Source organism: Hyla sarda, chromosome 9, assembly GCF_029499605.1.
Source record: "Hyla sarda isolate aHylSar1 chromosome 9, aHylSar1.hap1, whole genome shotgun sequence".
NCBI lineage: Eukaryota > Metazoa > Chordata > Amphibia > Anura > Hylidae > Hyla > Hyla sarda.
Window position 1 is genome coordinate 111425516 of NC_079197.1, and position 23027 is coordinate 111448542.

General features: G+C 37.4%; 1 protein-coding gene across 1 annotated transcript in view; it reads right to left on the reverse strand.

Annotated features, from left to right (window-relative positions):
• Positions 1–1430: 1430 nt before the first annotated feature.
• Positions 1431–23027, reverse strand: part of AFF2 (ALF transcription elongation factor 2) — a 674912-nt gene continuing 653315 nt past the window's right edge. The window contains exons 19-21 of the mRNA XM_056540361.1: positions 21156–21205; positions 15262–15476; positions 1431–9854 (exon numbers count right to left, since the gene is read on the reverse strand). Coding sequence (XP_056396336.1) covers positions 9733–9854; positions 15262–15476; positions 21156–21205 — 387 coding nt within the window. The 3' untranslated portion in view covers positions 1431–9732. The remainder of the gene's footprint in view (positions 9855–15261; positions 15477–21155; positions 21206–23027) is intronic.

Below are 23027 nucleotides of genomic sequence, written 5' to 3' on the forward strand. Positions count from 1 at the left end.
ATGAATATTTGTGTACACTTATTAAGGTTACACCTTCCTGTTTTCAGTTACAAAAAGGGGAGCAGCTCTAGAGTACAAAATTCTGCTCAAACAAGATAAATACTGAGTAACTTTTATTATCTGATATGCTTCTAAGCATCAGGAAAAAAAGCTGCATTTGAAATGTTTTTTTTTTTTTTAATTACATCATAAGGATATTAAATGGCAATGGAACTCTCCATTCAACATATTTAATACTAAAATAAATAATAAAGCTATTTTACAGTAATTGACACGTCATAAAGGTAACATGGCTGCTTCCAGTTCAAAAACACAATACTGCACACTAACTTATGGAATATGTCATGTAGAGGACAGCTTGAAATGTTTATTGCAACCGTAACCACAAACCAAGGTAATAAAGCTTCTTCAGAATCTGCACAGATAGCAAAGTCCTGTATCAGGACAACGAATCCAGACCCAATGCTAAATTCTGATTGGTGGTAATGAATGTGTGGAGAAAGCAGGAATGTGCAAACTGCACCATATTATTTTATACACCTAAATACATTGGATGAGCAACATTAAATACAGTACAGAATTATACTTAAATATATACATGATTATATGGCTGTGTAAACCAGTTTCAGCAATCCACAAATAAATCATTTTAAAGGGGTACTCCGGTGCTTAGACATCTTATCCCCTATCCAAAGGATAGGGGATAAGATGCCTGATTGCAGAAGTCCCGCCGCTGGGGACCCCCGTGATCTTGCACGCGGCACCCCGTTTGTAATCAGTCCCCGGAGCGTGTTCGCTCCAGGACTGATTACTAGCGACCACAGGGCTGACGGCATGTGACGTCCCGCCTCTGCCCCCGTGTGACGTCACGTTCCACCCCTCAGTGCAAGCCTACGGGAGGGGGCGTGATAGCTGTCACGCCCCCTCCCGTAGGCTTGCAATGATGGGCGGAGCGTGACATCACACGGGGCGGGGGCGTGACGTCACACGCCGCCCACCCTGTGGTTGCCGGTAATCAGTCCCGGAGCGAACACGCTCCGGGGACTGATTACAAACGGGGTGCCACGTGCAAGATCACCGGGGTCCCCTGTGGATAGGGGATAATATGTCTAAGCACCAGAGAACCCCTTTAAGGAAATTTTCTCACTCACATTACTAGTACGTACGAGTTGACCTTATCTGTCAAGTGGGTAAAAATATATATTTTTCCACAGCAACAACATCATCTGTCCATGGGGAATCTGGAGGCCCCCATACATATCAAAAAATCAAACACTCCAACCAAAGTCAACAATTTTGACCAACTTTTGACTATAGTATGTAGGAGACCTTAAAGGGGCACTCCGGTGGAAAACTTTTTTTTTTTTTTTTTAAATCAACTGGTGCCAGAAAGTTAAACATATTTGTAAATTACTTCTGTTAAAATATATTTACCCTTCCAGTCCTTTTTAGCAACTGTATGCTACAGAGGAAATTATTTTCTTTTTTATTTGATTTTTTTTTGTCTTGTATCAGGAACTTTCCGGAGCAGGAGAACATCCCCATAGCAAATCTATGCTGCTCTGGACAGTTCCTAAAATGGGCATCAGGTGTCAGCAGAGAGCACTGAGGACAAGACAAAAATATTTCCTCTGTAGCATACAGCTGCTTAAAAGTACTGGAAGGGTAAAGATTTTTTAATAGAAGTCATTTACAAATATGTTTAACATTCTAGCACCAGATGATTTAAAAAAAATGTTTTCTACCGGAGGACCCCTTTAAGAATTTTCAACAACTTGACCTTTAAATGACAACTCGAGGAAGTATATTTGGATTTTCTTTCCATTTTAGAACATAACATTTTTTTGAAAAATGTCCTAACCGTCACCAATAATAAATATGGCTAAACTGCCAGGCAGAACAGGGGTAAATTGTATTCTGAAATGTACAGGCACTTTCAGTACTTAACAATTTAGAGAAACAGTCTCTACAAATGTTGTATTGCTGTGATTATTCCTTTGGTTGCCGCAGGAGCCGTTAATGCAACAGGAGATATGCACTTAACTCTATTGTAGCTAGGTACAGGTCAATAGTATAATCTATCTGTTAAGACTCTTAAAGTGGAAAGTGAGAGCCAGATTTGTACAAGTTGAGCAGTAACACTGATTCATATTTATCACCAGCACAATCTGATGCCTTCTTTGACTGTGTGGAACAAACATTCGCCACAGAATTGAACTGCTCGAGCCAGTACATGGATATTTTATCACCTCAGGCTGCTATATTATTTGGGCTGGAAAAGCCATTGAACAAAAGGCAACAGGTAATTAGCTATAATACTTTACCAGAATCATCTCTCGGTTCACACTCACGGTACATGCATCAACTCTCCTCATCCTTTCAAAGCACAATGAAGACTGGAGCCTATCTTGGTGAGAAAATTATAGATATTTTTCAACCTTTCCTTAGAGTATTTTTTCCTCTTTATCTCTAGCATGATTCAGGCTTATTTTAGGCTCCATAGACATAGCCAACTTATGGATGCTTGTTATAGGGATTTGTAATGGGGAAAAGATTTCTTCAATCCTTAATCCAATAGGACAACATGGATATATATATATATATATATATATATATATATATATATATATATATATATGGTGCATTTGTGCAGGGGAGCGGGAGCAATATGACACAGAGGCGGGGGAAGATCAACAGGGCAACAAATGTTTCTTGCCTTTGTGGTGCTTCCTCTGGCCCAACAAATGTTTCACACCTTTGTGGTGCTTCCTCTGGCCCAACAAATGTTTCATGCCTTTGTGGCGCTTCATTTGGCTGTACAAAGGTGTGAAACATTTGTTGCCCTGTTGATCATCCCTCTGCCTGTGTATCATCCCGCTCCCCCTGCACAAATGCACCCTGTTGAATTTCCTTGTTGTTCTATCGGATTGAAAATTAAAGAAAAAATTGTATGGTGAGTGCTCCATTCTTTCCATTGTGGATTTTATATCTCACCAGGGGTTGTAGTTTGCATAGCCAGCCTAATTGTAATGTTATATGCAGTGGTGGAACATTTCTCTTTTTGTTGCTGACTATATCTTAAAGTGGTAACATATTTTGCAGGTAGTCCACCGCAAGGGTCCATTCATATGGTTGAGAGCATGGACTGAACCATAGCTGCTAAGTGAATTATGGAATTTGAAACTTCATTTCAGAGGCCATACTAGTCTTCAAAAAAATTTAGGTTTATAATATGAATGGATTATAATTGCACATTAAGATTGATATATTTAACTTGATCAATAAGTTTAGTAAATATATTATCGGATGTTCTTATTTTATAGTTATATATCTATAATTACACCTAATATCATGTGTAACTATCATGCAGAAAAATGTATCCCCTATGCAAAGGACAGGAAATAAGTTTTAGATCACAGGGAGTCCGACCACTGGGACCCTGCACAATCTCCTGCATGGGACCCAGGCTTTCCCTGGGAAGCAAGTCAACCTCGGCTTGAAGCAGCAGCAGACAAGCCCCTACCATGTATCTCTATGGGAGAGCTAGAGATAGCCAAACGTTGTATGTCTGGCATCCCATAGAGATACATGTCGGCTGCCGCTTCATCTGGGGATTGATACAATCACAGGGAGAGCTGGGGTGCCGTGCAGGAGATCGCAGTGGGTCCCAGCTGTCAGACCTCCTGTGATCAGACATGTATCCCCTATGCTTTGGATAGGGGATACATTGTCCTGCATGATAGTTCTCCATTAAGATACTTAAAGGCAAAGTTATATTGCTTACAGACACCTGTCTTGAGAAACATCTACACCCTTGTATTAAACCCTTAATGCTCAAGCTCATTCTGGTAAAGCCATTCCTGTAGTCATTAACATAAATCTAACAAAGTGAAGGATTTGCCTTAAGGCATCAATGAAAATCTTCCAGTTTCTTGACTGCAACTAAATGCGTAAATAGATGTATAGAGCAAATCCAACTATATTGCTGATTTGCCAACTGGGAGAAGGGTGTAACTAGATTTGTTGACATCAGTGTTAAGTGCAAACCTACAGAAGCTTTTTATGCTCCAGGGCAACATAACTTAAAAACTTTAGTAGTTAATATACTTCCTCATTGCTACAATTATAAAAGTTACATATCAATCAAAAATCGATGTGTAGACATGGCTTAGGAATTTACAGACGCAAATAATACTGTGTTATGACAATGTGGCTAAAATAGCCTAAACACTAACCCTTCACCATTTTGTATTTTTGTGCTTTATTGTTAAGCAACACATCTACACATGTACACTGAGTAATCACATTTAAATTTAAACTTGATGTGTGGTATTAAGAATATTTGGTTTATAAACTGAAGACTGAGGTAACTTATGAGTACGGAATAATTTTAATAACTTATTTGAATAACTTCATTTTTTACTTTCTACTGGGAGGTAGCCAATATAAAAAAAAAAACTAAATAATTTACTAGAAACTCAAGGAGTAATACTATGTTGTAGGTATCTCAATGTCTTGTGTATCAGAAGGGGTTTACCCAAAATGGAAAAATATGATATTCCATGTTGAACAAATAAATAAATACATTTCAATTTCATATTGTTGCTACATATCATGTTATGGCACATTCTTTTGTTCTTTTGATTCCCGAAACTGATTCCCTTCTTAAGATCAGTACCAGTGGATATACATGCTCAATATTTTAGTCTCAATACCCAGATCCTGTACATGGGCGACAGAATGATTCCTGACATTGTTCAGGTCAACTAATAAGAATCAGCTCTCTAGAAACTACTTCTCCTTACCAGAAATGAACCATTATATGGATGTTCTGAAAAGGAGTCAGAGGAACACTAGGGGGCACCATAGCCATGTGGGATTAAAATCATGTCTTTATTATATGACAAAACTTTGTTGACAGGCCACACGTGCAGTATTTACTGCAGATTTTCTGCATTGCATTTACAGTTGTAGCCAAGTGGATGAGATTTCCAAAGTCTAAACCTCAAGCTGCAGAAAAAAATCTGCACAGAAATTGACTTGGAGAAGTTGACCTCCACAATAAATCCACAGGTGTTTTTAGATTTGGCTGCCAATAGATAAACAGCAGATTTGAAGAATGTTGTAATTTTTATTTCAAATTTTATTACAATCATCAGTAAATCTGCAATTGCAAATCTGTACGATTTGGTGTGCAGTTGATGATGCAGAATCATTGTGCAAATGCTGTGGATTTCCATGATCAAAAATCAACATTTCTGCAGTGTGTGGCCGTACCATTAAAAATAGTTAATGTAATATTTCATCATAGGTCAACTCTTAGTCAGAAACAAAGAGGTATATGATATGGCATCTGCAGTAACAACTGCTGTAGTATATAATACAATGAAAACATTACATTTCAACATTGATATGATTACTTTGGCAAAAATGAATAATACATAATACATAAAAAGTATTGCAGAGATTTGGTGGAACTGCTTGTTCCTGCTCGCTAGATGCTAAGAAGACATCCTATTAACTAGATATTTCGATTACCACAACTTCATTGACTTAAATGACATTGCACTTTTTAAAGTACTGTAAATGCTGTACAGTAATATCAAAAGGTATACCTAGGAGCAAATCAATCTCATGTGCAAAACAAAATTATGCAATGATTTGATCTATATGCATAGTAATGTAATTTATTACATGCCCCACACATCTCCATTCTCTGTTGGTGGGTTATTTCAGGACTGATTTAAACAGATTTTGGATGTATCAAAAGTAAAGTAAGATATACTATGCGCTATCCCACAATTTGTCAAAAATGACCTCTAATAAGCCAAGCTGAGCAGATGTGCTCATCTATAGCTCCTGCAGACCGGTGACTAATTACACTCATATCTTTAATCTGCACCCCCAAAAATGCAAGGTTCTTCACAGATCGGGGGTCCTTATGCTCCCTAGATAGTTTTAACATCTTTACCAGCTCTCTAGGACCACAGTTAGGTTGCCTGCATCATTTTTAATTGGCAGCCGACAAAGAAAACAGGGGAGTCTTCAGCCACTTTGACAACCCCAGGGGCACTACTGTTCAGCTTAGGACTGCCTAAACAATGGCTGCTGTCCTACTTCACACTGACAGCCTCAAGAAGAAGCTGTCTGTCACGCAGCCAATTCTCTGCATTGATGACTGACTGATCAGTGTGCTGCCAGCACCAACATGCCATCTTCCAATGTTTACAAGCAGTCCATCTCCTTTCCTCCTGGTAGGTTGGTACTATACCCCAACAGTGCCATACACCACAAAGCCAGCTGCTAATACTATTGAGAACTTTCTGCCATACAGTTTACCGATGCACAGGGTAACAGTAAAAGACCCATGGTCCTAGTCATGAAACACAAGAGACCTGACCTAATTTGCTCTGGGACATTTGGAGTCATTGGAGGAGAGTTAGCAAAAGCTGTGTAGAGGAAGGGTGGTGCAGTTGCCCATGGCAAACAATCAGATCACTTCTTTCATTTTTCACAGGCCTCATTAAAAATGAAAGAAACAATCTGATTAGTTGCTATGGGCAACTGCATCACTCTTTCCCTGAACAGGTTTTGATAAATCTCCCCCATTATTCCCATCATACACTTACGTTTTTTTGTCCCATTTAAATTTATTGCTCATCACCTTTCAAGAAAGGGGCTACATACTCTATACAGCATATCTATTTTAGATAGCTACCTTCCACCGTACTGAACCTTCTGCCCTACTGCTCTTCTCTGCATTTCCCACAGGGACCACTCACAAATGGCACACACGTGACTTTAGAAATATGCAATTCCCAATCACCAACTATGCAATCACATTTCTAATGCTTAGTGGAGACCATTCTTTTTCTTTCTGTTACTTTTTCGGACCCTGCTTGTATTTTTTCTCGATCACCACAGCAACCTATCCTGATAACTGATATATATATTTTTTTATTTTTAGGCACAGGCTTTGTGAAGATCATCTATAATGTGCAGGATCCCCCATGAGTTTGACTGCTGAAGATGATATGAACAAATTCCTCAAGATCCCAAACTTTCCTGCACTGACCTACTGAATAAAGCAGTGGATGACCAAGAATCCTCTGGCTGGGAAGGTGATGACGATTGAGCCACACACTTCTCAGTGGTTGTTTTTGCTAAAATTTTTGTTAAACAACTTCTCCTCAAAACAAATACTCCAACTATAAATGAGCTTGTGGAAATCAAACAAGAGATTTATCAGATCAGCTATAGAGATAAAACTCTTGAGAACTCGAAAAACGCCATTTTCCCATTTTAAAATGTTTTGCTTCCTGTCAATCTCATCTGAATTCTCTCTACCGCTCTTTGAAAGACCAGGAAAATAGAGGGTGATGCATTAATTTCCACTTCCACAGAATTCCAGAAAGTAGGGCACCAAAGCCGTACAAGAAATGTGATACTCTTTCCTAATACAAGATTATATCCCAACCCTGATAATAGAGAGGGTCCACAGAGCACTGAGATCAAGCAGTAAGTCAACAGGCCCTCCAAGAGATTGGCCTTCCACATTCTCATCTTCCAAGACAAATTAGAGATGTTAAATCTATTCAATATGCAGACTCTAACATTACAATATTTCATGACATCTCTGCTATGACTCAGCAAAAAAGGGAGAAAACTCAAGGCCCTAACTTCATAATAAATAAAAAACATATGGATGTTTTTCTTTGAGCTGTAGTTCATGCACTCAGGAAGGTGAATCACCATCAATGGTTTTGCTGATCTTGAAGATCTTGGATTTAGTGCTTAGATAAAAGAACTTCCAAAATGTATTGCAGCAATATAAAAAAATAGATCCACCAAGTAGTGAAATATACAAAATAGTAAGGGAAATTGAATTAATCTCAATCACGACTAAGAGCGAATGCAGCCTGAAACATGTAAAGTGTGCCTATGGCAACAGTTTTTCCATTACTGTTTTGCATCTATCACTGCTGGATGGATCTATTTTTCATATTGCTGTAATAAACTTTGTTAGTTCTTTTATCCAAGAGCTGGATCCAAGACCCTTTTTTCTTTGATACTGTGTTACTGTGGAGGTTACACTGGGATCTGGGTGCAGAGCACAGGTGAGCTGGACAAGACTTTTTCTGTGTTACTGATCTTGAAGATATATATATATATATATATATATATATATATATATATATATATATACTCAGATCTAGACATCCCGCTGATATTCAAAATTGAGCTATTGTTCAAGGCATGACATCACTCCCAACTATTGCCCTTCCTTCTTCATGGCAATATGACACTAATACGCAGTATAGAAATTAGAAAAGATCCAACATTATCCACATGGAGGGGGCAGCACCTCACTCCTACCCTTCTCTTCACCCCTGCTTGCAATTATGACAACCATGTACATAGTATAATATAATGTAAAAATACCTCCTACATTCTTCTTCAAAATGATTACATATTTTGCATACTTAAAGAGGGAGAGGAGAGATGTGTCCTCGTCTGCTCTATTGTGATGTTTCATAGGTGAGGTTGTAATGATACTTCTTTATTAATTCTATTGACATGTATAGTTTGGTAGGTTATTCGTAGATAACCTAACCCCCCCCTCCTCTCTCATATTGGCAGGAGAAAAGTTCTAAGACCTTAGCAGTTGTTTCAATCTGTTATTTATAGCCTGATAAGTTATTCTTTTTACTTTTGTGCCTCTAAATTTACATATAACATGTGATGTTTTAAATAGCTTTCCAAAAGTACCTCCCCTTTCTTGAAATACCACCCTTTGTACTGCTTATGATGACCATGACCTGTGACCCTGCGCAAATAAACTTTTTTTTTTTAAAGGGTTCTCTAATGTTTAACCTGTCTATTGATCCTATTTGTTCATGTGTGTTGCAAAAAACAGATAGTGGAAAGGAGGATTAAGTAATCTGAGATCATGTTATAATGTCAACAAAGCCTGTTTAGTACTTGCAGGTAAATCTAACCCTTTTTGCTTTCCTATAATATATTTTTGGGAAAATTCTTAAATTAAAATCTTCATGCAAACCTACAACACTGAGAACTTGAGAAACACATTTGAAATACCAGTATGTAAAGCTGTTTTAGCCACGTTTGGCTTGCTGGGGTTCATTAGTATATAGTTAATTACAAATGATCATGTTGATGGAGTAAATCCTTCATCACAGGCTATAACACTGATTCCTCATTTTTTTTTCTCTAGAATTATTCAATATATTATTTTGTAAACCTTACAGAAGAACCGAGAGTAAACAATATCCACTCTATTTCTTAGCAAAGAAAGCCGCAAAGCTCCATTAAACATAATACTTCAAATATTTCTTCCCAATTAAAGTGTTTTCATAAAACACTTTCACAATGAAGAAGACGTTTTGTTCCAAAACTTCACAAAGTGCATCATGTTCTTAAGTAAAGGCAGTGAAGACTAAAAATAATATCTTTAAAAATGTACCGTTTCATAAAGCACATAGGAATGGATCCAAGAGACAAAAGGCATATTAAAGATTTGGAAAATGAATGGCTGAATTGGTTAATGCTACAATGTGATCTGAATTTCCAATGAAGGGAAAATCCACTTCCAACAGACATTATATAAAAAATTAGACGTCAAGGTAATGAGTGGATTTCCACCAGCCAAAGTCTTTTTTTGCTGGTAGAGGTAGAATGTAGGAGAATGTGTGATGGCGGGTAAAGCAGACACTACAATAATTGAAATTCAATGCGTAGCCAGTGAAGTCCTTGTCGAACATAGCGGACCAGGTCAGTCATGGTACTGTGTTGAGTTAAGGGCTCCATCACTGTGTTAAGGTCTTGAAAGAACTCTGTAATAATAAGATACAATATATAATGTTAAAATATGTAATAATTTTACATACATTGTCAAAAACTTTTAGAAAAAATATTGGTCTAAAATACAATATTTAATATGATACTATTAAAAAGTCAAACAAATGTTTGATATCTGCAAAACATATAATTTGAGGACATAATTATTATTAATTTATTATGTATTGCAGATATTAAACACTTTTTTAATAGTATCATATTAAAAGTTATATTTTAGACCAAGATTTTTTCAGTGAGTTTTTGTAATTTGTAGTTTCCATGTCTTGTACACATCGAACCTAGTAACGGGGTTATCAGATATGCCGATTGTCCTACATACATTAGCGTTAGCATGGTGAATTTGCACATAGCATTTACACATTTACTTTTTTTTCAATGTATTTTGGAAGTATTGCAAAAAATAATGGGGATAGATAATATTTTCCGAAAATTTGTACTTGTGTTTGTGTCAGGTATTTTAACTCATATCATATATACGGCACCCTGGAACCAAACAGAAAGCTGTAAGAATGGGTTTTTCCTGATGTTTTCTCTAGAAAACATGTAAAAACATTTGCTTGAATTAAAAAAATAAAAAAAAACACCAAAAAATGTATGATACACAACAACAACATAAACACTTACACAGAACCCACATGAATTCACCGATTGTGACAGACTCTGGTAGTCCTTAAGAACAAAAGCTGTGCTCAATTAATTTTATATAGAGCATTTTACAAGGGGTTTTCTATTATAATGAATCTCTTTACAGCAGTGTTATTGCATTTGGGAACTTGTTAAAGGAATACGCCAAGACGACACATGATTATTGTTTTTTTAAACATTTTTTTACTGTTATGAATTAGAGCATGATAGGGTGGAACACTTTGAGAATGGTGCAGCCTCCACTTGCTCATGATAAATGTGCTGAATAGCAAAACAGATGGGTATTGTAAACAATGCATTTATTCTTCATTACCACCTGACTAGATTTACCATAGAACAACTGTATTTCATTTGACAACATTACACAGTGATTACAAACAGAGCTTGGGCCTTTACTAAAAGTTTCATATATCTTTTCTTTTTTACTATTATGCAAACATACTTTGCTTTAATTTAACAAAATTAGGATAGGGCTCTTCTGTGATAAGGCATCACCCCTAAGTCCCCATAATATGACAACCATGATGTAATTTTATAATGCTCAACCTTTTCAGAAATAGCAAAGTTACAGAAAAAGTGAGAATAATATATAATGACAAAAAGGAAGCTTTACCCATTTAAGTGATCTTGCTGAACTGCAGTGCCAGATACACACAAATGTGTTCTATAACTCTGTATCAAATTGGTGGGGTCCAGAGGGTCTGACCCTCCCCCTCTATTTATACCATTTAGGCCAAAGACCATGTAAAATCACAGAAAATGATTGTGCTGCAATTTCTGAATATTGTAACCCATTAAAACCAGGTACAGGAAATTGTGAGGTTATCATTCTATTTTTCTACCTACAGCATAATGTACTAAAAATCTGGCCATACCTGAGTAAAAGGATATTCCTTGAAAAGAAAAACCTAAATCTCATTATTGCAACTGCACACACATGATATATCATTAAATGATATATCATTACACTTTAAAGTGATTCTCCCAGACATAAAAAGGTATTGGTGGTCACCCTTCAAGATGGTCCAACTTCTGGGACCTTCACAATGAAGGAGCCATTGTGCTCTTTTGTCTTTTATAGGACTTGTGAGTCTAATTGTAACAGAACCAGGATCTTTGTTGCCCAAAGTGACCTTGTCCAATAATACTGGAAACTGCACAGAGCTTTATATATTTGCCCTTAGTATAACCAAATAACTAATTAATATTAATAAAGGGGTACAGTGTTTAAAGCATACCTGTCATAGTGCCAAAAAAGTGAGATGTTACATATTATCATGTACATATTATTATCATGTGTCTAGGACCTATATATCCCTAACAAATATAATTTATATGTTGCTCACTTGCTTTTTCTTCTTGCGTTTGGAGGGGGCTTGTCCATCTCTCTCCCTCACTGTGGTGACTAGTCTGGGAGTCTACAAATCACTGCACAGAAGTTTTTATGCATACATTTTCTACCTATCTGTTCCTAGTAAAGCTGGATGGTAATCAACATAGCTCTCACTATGTGTGTCATTCAGCTTTCACAGACTCCTGAATATCTGATCAGCTTCTTTGTAATTAAGGAATCAGAGAAAGTTGTAGTTTTGCATCAGGTGGAGATGCAAAACTACAACTCCCAGCATGCCCACACATCCTTTGTCTGTAGTTTTGCAAGAGCTGGAGGCACAAAGCTGGAGAATACACAGCTCTAAAACAGAGTTTTACAAAGATTGTACCCCCAGCTGTTGTAAAACTACAACTCTCAACATGACCACACATGCTTTGCCTGCAGTTTTGCAAGAGCTGAAGGCACACGGCTGGAGAATACACCGCTCTAAAACAGAGTTTTACAAACATTGTATCCCCGGCTGTTGCAAAACTACAACTCCCTTCATGGGAGTTGTCCTTTAGGAATATCTGAAGGCTATAGTGGTGCAATGGTGATTTCCTATACTGGATACCAACACACTTTATGGACGGTATTCAGTATGCTGCAAAATACAGAGTAGTTTGTCTGCATGAAGTTAGATGATCCCTAGTGGTGGATGTTTTCATTTAAAAAATTTTATTAAATTTTATTTTCTTTTTAAATAAATGTATATTGAAAAAAAGTCATCTAATCAATAATACTACAAAATGTAAAAAGTTTTTCATAATGGCGGTTCCTCTTTAACACTTATCCCCTATCCACAGGATAGGAGGTAAGTAATCGTTCGTGATGGGTGTGACCTTTGGGACCACCCGCCATCTCCAGAATAAGGCCCTGAATCTCCTTGCTGCATTGAGTGTGGGGTCAGCATGCACTCCATGCATTCTCTACGGGAGTGCCAGAGATACACAAGTACAACGCTTGTGTATCTCTGGCGCTCCCATAAAAAATGCATGCAGCTGGAAGATTAGTGGCCCGATTCTAGAGTTTGCAGGGATCCCAAAGATCAGACCCCCTTTAGTCAGACACTTATCCCCTATCCTGTAGACAGGGGATATGTTGTTAAATGCTAGATTATTCCTTTAACACCTTTACGGCTTCATACAAACAATACTTCTCTTTCACAACTAATTGTAATTGTTTTGTTATTATTTACAACATATCAATTAATCACACTAATATTTGCATATAAACAGAATATTTCTAAAAAATATTTTCAATAAATGGGATTTAAGACTTAAAACATTGAAAGTCCTATTTCTCTGGGTGTGCATTCATTTTTCTGTAATATTATATTTTAATTAATTTCAGGCTAGATGTTTAGCACTATAACAAACTGTGCTAATTGCTAGATTCATAATAATTTGTTTTAACATCAAAACACCCCACTGTGGAAATGCTGCTAGGTTTACATGGGAGTTTTAAAGGGGTACTCGAGCCCTTATTAAAGCCATTCTGAATAACTACTACTACCGATTAACAAATGGGTATAAAGCCTATAATTATGTCATTTATAAGATGCAATTTGAGATCAAGCTAACTGATTTTTTTTATCTTGTTAAAATCTAAAAAAAAAAATGTACCATATGAAACACAATTGGAAATGAAGTGATAAAAGCCTACAAAATATTGACAAACTAGTAGTTGACACCTCTGGTTTAGCCCATGCTTTGTATCTTGGCTCAGTAAATGGCATTATATTAAAACAAAGCAAAAATAACTTGAAGAAGATATGGAGGTGTAAAGTTTCAGGCAATACATGTCACTTTGGAATAATAATCCATGCCATGTTTTTGTTGTGCATGGTTTTAGGTGATGCCTTAGTCATTTAAGGGTCAAGCTTTTAGCCTCAGGTGCTGCTCATGTTAATTTTGGTTACTGTTCTGCCACCATGTGTTGGTTTGACTGTTATGTGGGTTTAGCATTTGAATTTGGAAGTTTTTCTGGTGGATTGTTTCTACCTACTGGGTATTCTGGTCCTGTTGTTGTCAGCTATTTCAGTAAATCTGTGTTATGTTCTGTGTTTGTTTTGTGGACCTTATTAAAGCCATTCTTATTAAAGCCATTAAAGCCCCAACAGACTACTACTCTCATTGGCTTTGGAAATATAATGGTGAGTTGCCATTTGTTATCGCTTTTGACATATGATGCAAGCTTGCATGATTTTTCTCAGTGACTACTGACTGGTCCTACTATTCTGCCCTACCATATGTCCTGGTGGTATCTTAGTACTGGGAGACATAGTTAGGACCCAGGAAAGGCGACTGCTAAAGGTGAAGCCTGGTTCTGAGGTCTAGCAACCTTTATCATTGTTAAAACCTGCACTAACTGAACCGCCCTTAAGAAACATGATGATTGGAGAAAGTTATTACAGTACATCTTATATGATGTATTGTACGTACACTGTACACTGTAGTATATGTTGTGGCCTTCCCTTTCATTAGCCATCTTGGTAAAGAGCAGATATGGAGGGCTCATGCAAACACATACTACTTCTTCATATAAATATAATTATGTAAACCACCAAACTCTGTTGGCCAAACTGATTATTGTACAAAAAATTGGTATAGTTACAGGAAAACTCTATGGGTTATAGTAAGGGTGAAGAGGAGTCCAGCGAGGTGTCACTTACCTAAATATGTCTAGTAGGTCCTGAGATATGTCTCCCAGAAGATCCTCTGCTGAATTCAGTAAAAGGGGGATGAGGCTTTGCAGGGGACATGGCTTTGTGAATTCAGCAGAGGTTCTTCTGGGGGACATATCTCAGGACCTACTGGACATATTTAGGTAAGTGACCCCTTGTTAGACTCCTGTTCACCCACACTATAACCCATAGTATTGGGTTTAGTGTGGGTGTACAGGCTGACAGTTTTCATTTAATTCAAACCAGGATGTAATCCTCGTGTTACCCATCATTATCACCAACAGATAAATATGATATATAACATAATGGATTCATAATGGATTTCAGTCTCACTAATAACTAGAGATGAGCGAACTTACAGTAAATTCGATTTGTCACGAACTTCTCGGCTCGGCAGTTGATGACTTTTCCTGCGTAAATTAGTTCAGCCTTCAGGTGCTCCCATGGGCTGGAAAAGGTGGATACATTCCTAGGAAATAGTCTCCTAGGACTGTATCCACCTTTTCCAGCCCACCGGAGCACCTGAAAGCTGAACTAATTTATGCAGGAAAAGTCATCAACTGCCGAGCCGAGAAGTTCATGATGAATCAAATTTACTGTAAGTTCGCTCATCTCTACTAATAACCTTCATTTTACCTGATTTTAATAACAATACTTGTAAACAATTAAATGAACATACCTTTATTTTCTTTTGTAAGCTTTTCTGCCATGTCCCAGTGTTCATAACTACGCAAGACATTGTTGGTGATATTAACGTGACTGGCAGCCATATGGTGGATTCGCTGTGGGATAGATACTGTGCCTGTAGAAGAAGAACCCGGAACCACACTGTTATTTCCAGCAGAACTTGCGGGAGAGGGACTCAGTGACATTGGAGAAGGGGTCTCGGTATTCCTGAAAGAAACAAATGAAAAAATATGAAATTTTTATATATTTGTAAAAGGACTGATATAATGCAATAAAAGGGTGTTGACATACTTTTTTAACCCCTTGCTCCCGAGGTATGACGCGAGGTATGATGAGTTATGATGGTGGGTCCCGGTTGCTATAAGCAGCCGAGACCCACGGCTAATGCCGGACATCGCCGATCGGGTTGATGTCCAGGCAGGAGTAGTCAAGTGGCAGAAACATTGATCAATGCTATGCTATGCCATAGCATTGAACAGTATGAAAGATCAATATAATGCATGTTATAGTCCCCTATGGAGGCTATAACATTGCTAAAAAAAGATTATTTAAAACCCTCCCCTAATAAAAGTTTGAATCACCCCCCTTTTCCCATTTAAAAATAAAAACAGTGTAAATAAAAAATAAACATATGTGGTATCACCATATACGTAAATGTCCGAACTATAAAAACATATAGTTAATTAAACCACACGGTCAATGGCATAGGCGGAAAAAAAAAAACAAAGTACAAAATAACGCATTTTGCGTCACTTTTTATATAATGGAAGAATGAATAAAAAGCGTTCAAAAAGTCCAATCAATACAAACATGGTACCACTAACAACTTCAGGTCATGGCGCAAAAAATTAGCACTCATACCGCCCCGTACGTGGAAAAGTAAAAACGTTATAGGGGTTAGAAGATGACAATTTTAAACATACTGTATTAATTTTCGTGCACGTAGTTATGATTTTTTCCAGAAGTAAGACAAAATCAAACCTATATAAGTAATTTCTCATTTTAATCATGTGGACCTACAGAATAAAGATAATGGCCCTTATTTACTAAAAGTGGAGTGTAGGTTTCTTTGTGGGTTTTAATTCCCTACAATTTATTTTCCACTGTATTTCTGGCGCAAAATCTGCCACAGACAGAATTTCAGGGGCAATGCGACAGAATCTGGCGCACAACCCGACAAAACATGTTGGGTTTGCAATAGTAAATGAGGGCCAATGTGTAATTTTTACAGAAAAATTTACGGCGTAGAAACTGAAGCACCCCAAAGTTACAAAATTAAATTTTTTCTTAAATTTTGTAAAACAATGATTTATTTTTTGGTTTCAACGTAGATTTTTGGGTAAAATGACTGAAGTCATTACAAAGTAGAATTGGTGGCGCAAAAAACAAGCCATCATATGGATCCTTAGGTGCAAAATTGAAAGGGTTTTGATTTTTAAAAGATAAGGAGGAAAAATGAAAGTGCAAAAGTGGAAAAACGCTCAGTCCTTAAATGGGCACTGCTGTAATTTGGTTCCTGGTTTTGCCTATCATGCACAGGTAGGTTAATTGTTAGGACCCGTACCATCTGAGAAACCTGGGCGTTGGTGTGCGGGCTCAGGTATGTCCTTAATATAAGGATATACTGGCTAATGTCTCAATTTTAACATCAGTTTTGAGAGTTAGTTAATGTCATTGTTACATCTACCACAGTAGTGAACCTATATTGTGGTCCATAAATGCAGGACCTCTACCCCAGCTTACAGTGCACAACTGCACTTGGGGTTGAGGTTCATCTGCTATTTTAGACCACATCAGTGAATTTGTCTAATGTTTAAATTTCATGCATCCACACGTTTATCATGTGTAGGATGCCTTTGTGGTACTTGTGACCATTTGCAGGCATCCTCCATTGTATGCATATTTTCATGCTGGGGATCGCCCATAGCAACGGACCACAAGTGCAGGAGCTCCACCCCAGTATAGGTGCACAACTGCACTTGGGGTTGAGTATCTCTTGCCATTGCAGACCACGCAATTGTAAGTTGTTTCATGTCTAAAGTTTATACTAATGCACCCTTTTTTATCATACTGGGTAGCATTAAGGTTTCACCTGTGAGGCCGGCACTATATCTAGCCAACTAGGGTGGGGCTTGTAGCCTGCCTCCCCTCTCCCACTGTATGTGTGCATAGTCACACTGGAGCTAACCTGGGAGCAGTCTACAAGCCTAGGCCTAATGCTGCTGTAATTTGGTTCCTGGTTTTGCCTATCATGCACAGGTAGGTTAGTTGTTAGGACCCGTACCATCTGAGAAACCTTGGCGTTGGTGTGCGGGCTCAGGTATGTCCTTAATATAAGGATATACTGGCTAATGTCTCAATTTTAACATCAGTTTTGAGGGTTAGTTAATGTCATTGTTACATCTACAACAGTAGTGAACCTATATTGTGGTCCATAAATGCAGGACCTCTACCCCAGCTTACAGTGCACAACTGCACTTGGGGTTGAGGTTCATCTGCTATTTTAGACCACATCGGTGAATTTGCCTTAAATGGGCACTGTCAGATACAAAAACAGTTGAGCTGTGTCCATGCGTCATCACCTATGTCATGGACCCACTTCCTTGATTGACAGCTGTGAGTACAGGGCTCACAGCTGGAGGAAAAATCATCCCACAGTCAGCTTGTGTCCCACTACTGTCAATGAGGACAAGCTGGGAGTTGTAGTTATGCTAATGCAGGGGAGATATGAGCAGACAGCATTCTGAGGGAGGGAGCGGAGACCTGCATAGTGAGGCCATGCCCCCTCACTTTGAGAGGAATTCAGACTAGTGAGCTAAATTAAAAGTGTAATTAAAAAGTAAATAAAGGTGCTAGACACATAAAAATTTGATGTACATGGTCAGGATTAGATACTGAGGGATATATATATAAAAAAATGTTGGATCTGACGGGTACGATTTAAGGGGTTAATATTTTTTATGTATTTAGTATTTGTAGCACAATGCAATTTGCTGTGTTATATTTTCTCTGTAGTGGATAAAAAAGAGTATTCCAGATGTCTAAATTTTTCTCCTATCCATGGGAGAGCGCTTGGATATTCCAAACCTTCCTTATAGTTGTACTAAGTTGCTGTGCATGCTCACTTACTGTGCCATATACTGACAGAGAACACAGGTCTTGATTTAGAAATCTATGGAGCGCCCAGTGGTCTGACTTCCCTCAGTCAAACATTTATTGCTGATGCTGTAGACAAGTGACTAATGTTAACATCTTTAATATGTCTTTAATAGCCCTGTTGGTTGCCCATGTAGACTTAAGAAGTTATGTACTTACTATATGCAGATTCTTGTTCATGTAATTTGATGTTTTGTACAGAGTAGATCTTAAGTATTCAACCCCCTTTAAATCTAGTGCGCCAATTGTCAAGCTTTACATTGGAAACAGTTAATACATCTGCATTCCAATTTCTTCCAAACATTCTGCTTTGAGAAGACATTTTTTATGGAAAATAATATCACTAGGGTACCCTCCTACATGTATACAATGTATGTTCTCACAACAACTACACAGGTAGTCAAACATACTGTACACACAATATTCGAAAATAAAAATCCAAATCCAAACAAACAAGTATAATACATTGCAGCATGGCGCCTCTTTTCAATATAATAATAATACTTTGTTGTTTTGTCATTTTTCCCCGTAGATTTCATGTTTGAATATAGGTGATTCACTTGCTAAAAGGTTTTGCTTTTTATTTTTAATAACAGTACCTGAAGGTGAAATAAAAAAATAAAAAAAAATAATCATCACTCTAAGGGGTAATTTATTATTTTCTGCTTTTTCCATTTTATAAAAGAGCTAACGAAAAGAGGAGAAAAAGAAATCTCTGGTATCTCATAGTTATAATGAATTTCTACCTGCTGCCAAATTCTATCAGTGCTACTAGTAGCCAAGAAGAAGAAAAAAAGTCTCAGCAGATAATACAAAGCCTATTATTTGAACATTTTGGGAATACCACAATGGCAATTTCTGACAAATATGGTCCACGCAATAGTCAAAGTGCAATTCATAAAGACCCCCGCTGTGTATTATTGTCTGCAGAAAGCAAGGAAGAATTACTAACAATTCCTTCAGAAATGGTAAAGGGAAATTGTCTGTAATTATGGATGAATCCTTCCATACTGTTTAGAAATTTTTAAAGGCATGTGTTTGGTGCAGAACTAATGCTGATTACAGAGGTGCATTTAGTTCTAGACAAGGTGATTAGCAATTTCCCGGTGCCAGAAACCCGCTAGATATTAACAGGCTTTCTCTCATACACACAGACAGCAGGATGTCAGAGCTGTAGAAACAGCTTTTGAATTATACTTGATAATTCAGCTCCCAGAAGAAAGCCAGCCCTCTTTGTATCTCACTTATCAGAAACAGAATCGTTGGAGCCAATTTTAATCTACGTTTGTAGCTGTGATGTGTATGCCGAAGCTTGTGTCCCGCAATTATGGGAGGAATCCATTGTTAACAATCCAAATATCCCTCAATGCAATTATTATCTTTCTTACTTTTTTTCAACAAACAATATTTGAATTAACAGTCTCTAATACAATGTATAAATGTCATAATTCTAGCTTTATAAATCTGGGCTAGTTTAGCATGGTAGCTTTGATGTTGATTTGTTGCTTTCATTGCTTGCTTGGTATGACATCTAACATTTATTTCGGCACCAACTGAACTGCATTTATTTGACTGGTGGAGAAATGCAATACAACCTTCGTAGTGTACAGGAGCTGTGCTCTTTGTGGGAAGAATAAATAACTATATGTAATCATCACATGAAATGGAAACACCCTTTTACCGCTAAAGGACTTTTTGGTCAATATTGTACATCAGGATAAAATCTAACACACGCAATAAGCTCTTGTTTTATGTCTCTGCAATTTAGCTTTTGGCTCTCTCCCCTCATCTCCCACTTTTATGGACAGCATGTAACTTGATCCCTCAGTTAATTGTTAGTCTGTCTAATAAACACAGCACATAATTTATAATACAGTGAATGAAAGATGGGGGGGATGGAGTGATGAAGAGATTGAAATGGAATTAAAAGCATTTTTCTCTCAGTAATATATATTTTAAGTTTCTTACATTGGCTTGTGCAATTGATTTATGCAAAGTTTGTTGAAAAAACAGTGCCTATTTAAAGAGCTTCAAAATGTGTTCAAAAAGATTGATTAATGCCAGTTAATCTGGTTTACAGTTTCCCTTTAATAGATAGCTTGGACACTGTATCCACAGCTGAGGTTTATATTTCCCTCTGTACTTCATTAATGAAGGCAACAATGGAAGATCTAGAGGTCTATTAATTGTGGGCTACACAATGTCTTACCTCTTCATCATCAATCGCTGGAAGGTAATGGTGGTTTATTAATTTTGCACATTATTTTCAGGTATATTATCATTAAAATAAAGATTGATTACTTTGATAATTGGGCAATTAAGCCTCTCCACATTTTCCCAGTAGATATAAGTTCAGCTTTATTTCACAGCCCTGACCATATAGGAATTAATTATTCATTGGTCTTTCATTACAGAACCAATCGCTGAAGAATCTCGGTTGTGGAGGTTAACTTTACTTTGACTTTCTGAAATGACACTGTACTTGCTATCTAATTAACAGGACTTTTATGACTATTATTTGGTTTAAGGACCAAATTGTTAAAGAATTCTAAAGCCACCCGTATTAACTTTTCAGACATTTTGGGCAGCTGATTCTTGACTTTGACTTTCTGATATATTTGTCTTTAACCTGAGAAGTGACCTTCATTCCTTTACCATCAATGTTGTATTTTACTCAGTAATAATTCATTTTTATGAAGGGCCACTTAAAAGAGAAAAAAAAGCACTTACTTTCCATTGCCTCCCCACGGAGAGGGTGCCTGTGAAGACTTCGATGAATTCTGTAGAAATTTAAATGAAAGGTTAAGTAATAAACGTTAATCTTGATAACTAACAGATATGAGAAGATTATAACGGAATGATCACAGCAGAAATACAATGTACAAGTAATTTTTAAATTTCATTTAGTTAGAGTTCCTGTCACCAAATTAAACTTTTAATAAATCTTTCCTTATGTAATTATAAGACACTTTGCTATTTACTTGCTGTTAAAATTCTCAACCTTTATATGTTATTAACGTGATTGAAAAAGCGGCGACTAGGCAGCTCTGTTCTGTTCCTGACTCCACCTGGGCTTGCAGAAGTCCGAACTCAGGAAGTGCGTGCGGAGCATGGTGAGGTCCAGCTCTCGCAGGCTTCAGTGACGTCGTGCCTGCTGGGGAAGACCCACTTTCTCCTGCCAGGATCTCACACAATGGGGTTTATTTACTAAGAGTGGAGTGTAGTTTTCTTTGTGGGTTTGATTTCCGACAGGAAGCTTTCCCAAAGTATTTACTAAGGTTTCCCTACATTTTGCACTTTTCCTTACGTTTTGCTTTTTTTACAACTGTTCTGATCTGTGGGGTTTTCCTCAGCTCAAATACACCACATTTTCTGTGGAAACCTTAGTAAATATGTTGGGATTTTTCAAAACTGTCGGGGACACACCCATTTTGCCAGGACCACGCCCACTGTTTGTTTTTTCTTGTAAAATGGAGGGTTTTGGGTTTTTTTGTCGCAAATTGTGTGCCATGGAACGTGCGACACAATTTGGGTGCAAAACCCGAGAAAAAAGAGTTGGGATCATGTTAGTAAATAAACCCCAATGTGAGCAAGGGGAAAGGTATGATACAGAGATTTTTAAAGCTCAGAAATTTTTGTTATGGGCAGGAGGGGTGTTAGGAGTAATTATGGAATTCAGAAAATATGGTTTGATGACGGGTACGCTTTAATATTGGTGGAAATATTAGTCTTATGTCTGCTAAGTAAAGTACTAATATCAATTGGAAAATTTTAGAGAATAATATAGTTGTATATTTTATAACTTCAGCTCTTGGGCCCCAATGCAATATACAGTATTTACCAAGACTCCAAAATATTCCATTCCATTTATGGTACTGTTATTTTCTTATATGGTAAAGAAGCCATTGGACCCAATCAGGCACCAAGGTCTAGATTTGATTGAAACCTCTGTACTCTCTATAGTTACACTTATTTTAGTTGTATTAAAGAAACTAGCACAATCTATGGACAACCTTTTGCATACTAAGCATTAGAAAAACATTCTGAAACATTCTTTTTTCTCTAATATGAAGTTATTAGGGATTGTCTCATCAATATACCTTTTCCACATAAAGCTGGTGCACATAAAGTTGGCTGCAGGTGCGCCTTTTGAAATCCTTGCCAATATCAACTGGGCTGGAACTGCAGCTTGCCATATGTTTCAGCTTCAGGGTCATTTAATTGAATGACCCACTATGTAATACATTACATGGATGTGCCAAGTCTATAAGAGTGACAGCTGCTCTTTGTGAGTGACTAGTGGGTCTAGCTAATAGAGGGATGCCTGAGTTTAGGTTTACCCTCTATGATGGACAACTTGGTTTGCAGTAGATCTATTTACAAATAGGACAAGATGGGCAAATCTATGCTCAGCCTGTGCATCAATAAGCCTGGGGCATCCATGACTATTATGTGAATTAACTGGTTATCTTTCCTTAGGTTCTAACCACTGCATATTGGGAACAATCCACAAGACCCACCATGAAAATGCTTTGACCCAGTCGTCTAGCCATCACCATTAAATTCTCATTAAAGTCACTCAGATTCTTACTCTTGCTCAGC